The sequence below is a fragment of the Uloborus diversus genome, chromosome 4 (genome assembly GCF_026930045.1).
Source record: "Uloborus diversus isolate 005 chromosome 4, Udiv.v.3.1, whole genome shotgun sequence".
In the NCBI taxonomy this organism is placed as follows: Eukaryota; Metazoa; Arthropoda; class Arachnida; order Araneae; family Uloboridae; genus Uloborus; species Uloborus diversus.
Window position 1 is genome coordinate 151,256 of NC_072734.1, and position 7,345 is coordinate 158,600.

The following is a 7,345-nucleotide window of genomic DNA, read 5'->3' on the forward strand; positions in this document are numbered from 1 at the left end:
GATAAAATATGAAAACAAAAGGTATACAGTGGGATTACCTTGGAAGTTAGAAAAGCGGGATTTAAAAGATAATAGGAAGATAGCTGAAGAGAGATTTTCTAGACTTAGAAAAAGATTTTATAGAAACCCCGAGTTGTATTTTGAATACAAGAAGGTGATAGAAGACTATTTACGACAAAAAATTATTGAACCAGTTATTAACCCAGATGAGGAAGACGAAGTTAAATTTTACCTGCCCCACAGAGAAATAATTAGGAAAGATCGTAAGACGAGTAAATTACGTATAGTTTTCGATGCCTCCTCTCATGATTCTAATTGTTTATCTTTAAATGACTGTCTTCATATAGGTCCAAATTTATATTCTGAAATATTTGATATTTTATTGAGATTTCGCTTTCACCCCATTGCTTATACAACGGACATGAAACAAGCATTTTTGCAAATTTCGCTCAAAGAAGAAGATCGAGATGTTACTCGTTTTTTCTTTACCGATGACCCCTCGGACGACTCTATTGCACCCCAGGTTTATAAATTTACGCGCGTTCTATTCGGGATTAGTAGCAGTCCGTTTTTATTGGCAGGAACTTTGAAATATCATCTGAAACAGTATACTGAAAAATATCCAGTGACTACAAAATTTTTAAATGATAATATTTATGTCGATGACATCATCGGTAGTCATGCATCTGTAGATGAAGCCTTATCTCATACATTAGAGTCCATAGCAATTTTCGAAGATGCTAGTTTGTCACTACACAAGTGGCGCACTAATTCGAAGACCCTACGCGAATTATGGAAAAAACATGGAGTGATTTCGAGTGATAATGCCGAACACCTCAAAGAAGAAAATAGGACATACAAAGTCTTAGGTATAGCATGGGACAACTTAAAGGACATTCTTTATTTTGATGTTGGAGATCTAGTCAAATTTGTTTCTAGAGGAACTGACACTAAACGTTACGTGCTCCAGGTCTTAGGACGCATCTTCGATCCTATCGGAATTTTAGGTCCTTTTACAGTGAGAATTAAATGTTTGATGCAGAAGATTTGGACGTTACGTATTGATTGGGATGACAGATTACCCGAAGATCTAAGTTCGTTATGGAGAAGCTGGTGCGAAGAAGTTCCTCAACTGACGGAAATTTCAATCCCACGCCACTATTTTTCCGAAAACCTAAATATTGATATCAAGACTATTGAACTTCATTTCTTTTGTGACGCAAGTATGAAAGCGTTTGGAACAGTTGCCTACATGCGTGTTTTATCTCGAAATGAAGACGTTCGAACGGCCTTTGTAGCTTCTAAAAACAGAGTTGCTCCGATAAAATCTCTTACATTGCCTCGGCTGGAGCTCATGGCTGCAGTACTGTCTGCAAAATTAAGTTTTAATATTTTGAAATCCTTGAAACGTGACATTCCGTGCTATTTCTGGTCTGACTCGAAGATAACAATTTTTTGGATAAAAGGAAATCCTGAAAAATTCAAACCTTTTGTCAAGAATCGGATTGAAGAAATTCGCAAATTCACAGCACCTTCAGACTGGTTTTTTTGCCCCGGAAAAGTCAACCCCTCAGATACCTTGTCGAGGGGAGCAAAAGTCTCTAAACTGCTAGAAGATCCAACATGGCTGACAGGACCGCAGTGGCTAAAGAATTCTCCAGAATACTGGCCGAAGTCAGAAAATGTTGAAGCAATAAATACAGAAGAATTAGAATACAGAAAGAAATCGAAGGACATCTTTCAGTGTGAATGTCTTGTTGAAGAAAAGGAAAATCCAATCAACATTACTAAATTTAGTAATATGGAGAAGTTGGTGAGGATTACAGCTTGGGTGAAGAAGTCGATCATGAAATTTAGAAAGATTTCTAATATAGGAAATACATTGACCGCTGAAGAATTAATAGAAGCTGAGAATCATCTCATAAGACTAGAACAGAAGATCTTTTTTAAAGAAGATTACGAATCCTTGAAGAATGGAGATCCGATTCAAAAAGACTCTGATTTGTTTAACTTTTTGCCATTCATGGATGAAAATGAAATGATCAGACTAGGAGGAAGATTAGAATTTGCAGAATTATCTACTGAAGAAAAACATCCTATTATTCTTCCAAAACGGTCCTGGCTGACATTTTTAATCACAAGAAGAGAACATGAGAAAATGATGCACGGTGGAACAGCTTGCACTTTAGCTCGAATTCGGCAACGTTTCTGGATTCCAAAGGGACGGCAATTAGTCAAGAGTGCAATCAAAAAGTGTCTAATCTGCCAAAAATATCTTTCGAAGGCTGCTAATCAAATTACAGCTCCGTTGCCGCTTGACAGAAGTAACACCTCGCCTCCATTCTCAGTTTGCGGATTGGATTTTGCGGGTCCAATTTATGTGAAAATTTTTACAGAAGTTCGAAAATCGTACATAGTTTTGTTTACATGTGCAGTTACTAGATCAATTCACCTTGAACTCGTTAGCGATATGACTACAGATTCTTTCTTATTGGCACTTCGAAGATTTTTAGCAAGAAGAGGAAACTGTAAGGTAATATATTCGGATAACGCGAAAACCTTTAAAAGGGCGAGAAAAGAAATAGAAGATTTATCAAAAATTATTTCTGACAAATTACTTTCGCAATTTCTAACTAAAGAAAGAATAGTTTGGAAAAATATAATTGAAAGAGCTGCTTGGTGGGGAGGTTTTTACGAGCGACTTGTGAAATCAGTCAAAGATTGCCTGCGGAAAATTGTAGGGAAAGCCTTATTAAAATTTGAAGAAATGTCTACATTGCTTACAGAAATAGAAACCGTCCTCAACTTGCGACCGCTAACTTACGTCTACAATGAAAATAGTGAACCTTTGCCTTTGACACCAATGCACTTCCTAAATTTTGGACGAGAACCTCAATATCCTATCAATTTCGCTGAAATAGTAGAAAATGAATCGAAAAGATCTTCACTTTTGAAACGGAAAAAATATCAATCTCTTCTTCTCCGGCAATTATGGATAAAATGGAAGCAGCAATATTTACTTGACCTGAGAACTGTTCACTCTTTGAATAATCCAAACAAACAACCGGCACTTAAGATAGGAGATGTAGTGCTCATCGAAGAGGATTCCAAAAACAAACTGCTATGGAAACTCGGAAAAATTGAAAGAGCGTTTCTCGGACGGGATAATAACGTACGCTCATACGAAGTTAAAACTGCTTCTGGACTTTTGCGGAGAACGATACAACACTTGTATCCCTTGGAACTTTGAACTTTTGAAATTTGAACTCTATATTAATTTAAATTGAACATTTATTTATATTAATATTTTGCACTAACCTTTAAATTTGATACTTAATATTTAGTATACTTCACTAACATTTTTAGAATTATATTTAATATTTGGAATTATTTTGAAAATGTTTTGATTCATGCATAACTCTGATTTATTGATTTGTTAATTTGTGTATTTGAAATTTTGAAATTACGATTTTGTAATTAATACATTATTTGAAATTGAGATATTGATGAACTCTTGAAAGAGTTCATGGTGGGGAGTGTGTGGAAAATTATTTGATTTGGAATGGCAACAGCCATTCAACGCTTCCTAGCATGAACTCGAATCAAGAATTCAGTCGCCACTGAATCACCTTTCGATGAATGTTGAAATTCGATACTTTGATGTGACGAGAGTCACCCCTTTTGATGGGACTTATGTTCCCAATTTTCGATATAAATTATGTGCACTGTATATACGTTTCAACTAACAGTTCTTAATTAAAATGTTTTTTCTAACCTTCAATTCGTTTGTCGATTTTTGAATTTGATGTGGCAAGTGTTTACCCATTGAATCATTTTACGATAGAGGATTTAAAACTGGCTCTGATGAATGACACCTTTTTGTATCTGCCGGATATGAAGAAAGACTTTCACTTGTATACAGATGCAAGTAAGATTGCGATAGGTTGCGTCCTGGCGCAGTTGGATACAGAAGGATTTCCACAACCCGTGGCCTTTGGAAGTAGGAAATTGAATTCTGCGGAAACTCGATACTCGACGACTGAAAGAGAGGCCTTAGCCATTGTGTATTTTACCAATTATTTTAAACAATATCTGCTGGGAAAACTATTTTATTTGTATACGGATCATGCGCCTCTGACTAGCTGCTTTAAGCTTAAGGATTCATTCTGCAGAATAGCCCGGTGGGTTTTATCGCTTTCCCAGTTCGAATTTGAAATAAAATATTTGCCAGGGAAAATTAACACGGTGGCGGATTTTTTGTCCAGAAATGTTTCTGAATATGAGACACAAAATAGGGAGGTTCAATTCAATGAATTGAGTGAGATGGGCCCAGTTAAGGCTGAAATTTCGGTTGAAAAATTGCGGGAGGAACAGGAAAAAGATAGAGCATGTATTAGGATAAAGAACAACCTGTTAAAAAATAGCCGGATAAATCCGGATAAACTGAAATTTTTCTTGAAGGATAAAATTTTGGTATGCAGAAACAGAAATTCCAAGGGGGAAAAAGATATTAGGTACGTTGTGCCACAGTCGTTGGTGCGAAAAATATGTGAGATTTATCATGATAGTCCGCAAGCGTGTCATCCCGGGATTAAGAAAACTTTTAACAAAATCAAAAGTGTGTTTTATTGGCCGAGAATGTGGGCTCAAATCGTAAACTGGGTGAAGTCGTGTCAGAGTTGTATGGAACGAAGGGCACATCTGCCGGGGTATTTGGCTCCATTGCAGAGAGCTCCTATTCCAGCAGGTCCATTCGAAAAAGTCGCTTTCGACATAGTAGGTCCCTTGCCTGTCACTAAAAGGGGTAATAGATATATCATTACCTTTACTGACTATTTTACAAGGTGGGTGGATGCTTTCCCTGTGTCTACGATAGGCAGTGATGTCATCGCGGATGTAGTGATGCAATTCATTAGTCGTTATGGGACACCAAAAAAATTTTTGTCAGACCGGGGGTTGAATTTGCTAAGCAATGCAATGAAGGAAGTATACCGGAGTTTGAATATAAAAAAATTAGATACCCTGGCGTGGAGACCACAGAGTAATGGGTGCGTGGAAAGATATCACAAAACGTTAGGTAATGCGCTTTCGCATATAGTAAATTCCGAACATGATGACTGGGATATAAAATTGCCCTTTGCTCTCCTGGCGTATAGAACGTCTACACACGAGTCGACTGGTTTTGCACCGGCATGGTTGATGTATGGAAGAAATTTAAATCTGCCTCATGAGTTTCTGGAAAAGGCGACCCCCTTTTCTTATGCGGATAATATGCATTATGCTAATGAGCTACTGAAGAAATTGCATGAATCATACGCCACAGTGAGACACAATTTGGAAAATGCGGCTGAGATAAATGAAAACAGACGAGAAAGGCAAAGTAAAATACGGCAATTTAAAGTAGGGGATGAAATATTTTGGTATAATCCAGCAGTGAAGCCAGGGCACTCAAAAAAATTGAGTAAACATAATGAAGGTCCTTTTCTAATTTCTGAAATTATCTCTCCAGTAGTGGTAAAAATTAGGCACGCAAAGAAATCAAATTACGTCAGGGTGGTACATGTAGAGAATATTGCTTTGGCCACTCCCAGATTTCCCTTAGTTGACCCGGATACTGCTACCACAGATATGGGTCAAACAAGAACACAACAAGGTTGTCAAACACAAGAAGAAAATACAAAAGAGGAGGGAAATTCAACTGGGAGTTTGCCTCTTGATGTCCAAATGATGCCTGGTCTCTTAGGTCGTTTTGTCCCACATGTTGTGCATCCTTATAATTTGCGGCCTAGAGTGAATGGAAGAGTTGTTCAGTAAAAATATACTTGTGTATATTTTTTTGAGGGGGAGGGCATTTGTACTGCCCAAAAGCGTAGTGGCAACAGTTGGAAATGACGCAATGGATATAAGGCAGTACGAAAGAGCTAAAGTTTCCCTTTTTACGCATATCATCTCGCCTTGCGTGCGTGGCTGAAACAGTTTCTCGAGTTTCGTTCAAATAGTGAATGTAAGGATGGCCCTTTGGAAGGTTAAGTGCAGATAAATGTTCCTTGCTAAGATGTGAAGTCTCGGCATCACATAAGTGAACCAAGAAACTATCCGAGTCTTCTGCCAGACTAAATTCATCGCTGTGTCGGAAGTAAAGGCCCCATGGACCAGACCTGGGAGCTAATGAACGCATCGGATGGTAGGAAATTGTAAGTCTTGTGGCCCGTGAAAATAGTAGCAGGAATCGGAGTTCGGAGCTACCGGCAGCGGGCAAATCCTCAATTCATTCAGCCTACGCTAGATCTTTGAAGCAAGGTCGAATTGGTGCCTTTTGTACAGCATGTGAGATTTTTAGTGTTTGATGCCTCGTCGTAGAATGCAACCCCTGTGAAGTAATGTTTTAATGTATTACATAAGAACTATTTAATTTGTGCAAATTGTGGTATTATGTTGTCATAGGCTGATGTTATTTTAATGTGTGTGAAATGCAAATTTTATATTAGTTAATTTTAAGCAGAGAGTTATTTGGGCTTGGTGCTTTTGTAAATATATATAGGCGGAAACTCTGGCCGTGTGATAACTAATGTATTTTAACTTTTGTTAGGGGTTATTTTTAGAGTTAGTATTCGATCAAGGAATAGTTTTAAATTCTTGTAAAAGCACTATTCTTGCAATTGTATTTGTGTTATAATGCTGCATCTTAACCATGCCACCTAGTAAGAATAAAGCTGTTTCTTTCTTTAAAGAATTGTAATTAATGTGATCTTGGGTATGTGTTTTGGTGTTTCGCATACTGTACGTTTCGACAGTACATTATTAATATTATTTATTTTATGAATTTTTAAGAAAACGATAAAGATTTCACCGGTCCGCAAAGTTTTTCATTTGCTTTTACCGCTCCCGTGGGTCAAAAGAGGTTGAGAAACACTGAGTTAGAGCACGATCAGATGAATTAAAGCTATGAGCACTTCTTAACTGTGTTGAAAGCTCTGAAATATGATCAAATGCTGTAATTACATGTTTTAATCATTCCCAATACCGAGTTCAATGTGAAAATGTCCAAAACGTAGAATATCATAAATCAAAACAAAACTTAAAAAAAGAAAAAAAAATACACAACTGTATTCAAAAACGCACACAATACGGGGGAGGGGGAGGAGGATCTATAGTAAGGGGTGCCATTTCTCTCTCCGAAGGTTCCTTTTTTTCACTCCGGCTGTCTAGTTTTTAAAAGGTGCCTGTTTTTCACCCTATTTAGAGGTGCGATTTCGGCTCCGTATTGGATGCCGCTGGTGAACAAGCTTTTCTCCCCTGAAAGGTGCCGAATGCATCCTGTAGTTTTAACAGTGTAGCCAAAGAA

The 7,345-nt window shown here is 37.4% G+C and overlaps 1 protein-coding gene across 1 annotated transcript in view; it reads left to right on the forward strand.

Moving 5' to 3' along the window:
- Nucleotides 1–421: 421 nt before the first annotated feature.
- The window catches only part of LOC129219753 (uncharacterized), an 8,141-nt gene continuing 1,217 nt past the window's right edge, over nt 422–7,345 (forward strand). Inside the window, exon 1 of the mRNA XM_054854047.1 lies at nt 422–1,813. Coding sequence (XP_054710022.1) covers nt 422–1,813 — 1,392 coding nt within the window. The remainder of the gene's footprint in view (nt 1,814–7,345) is intronic.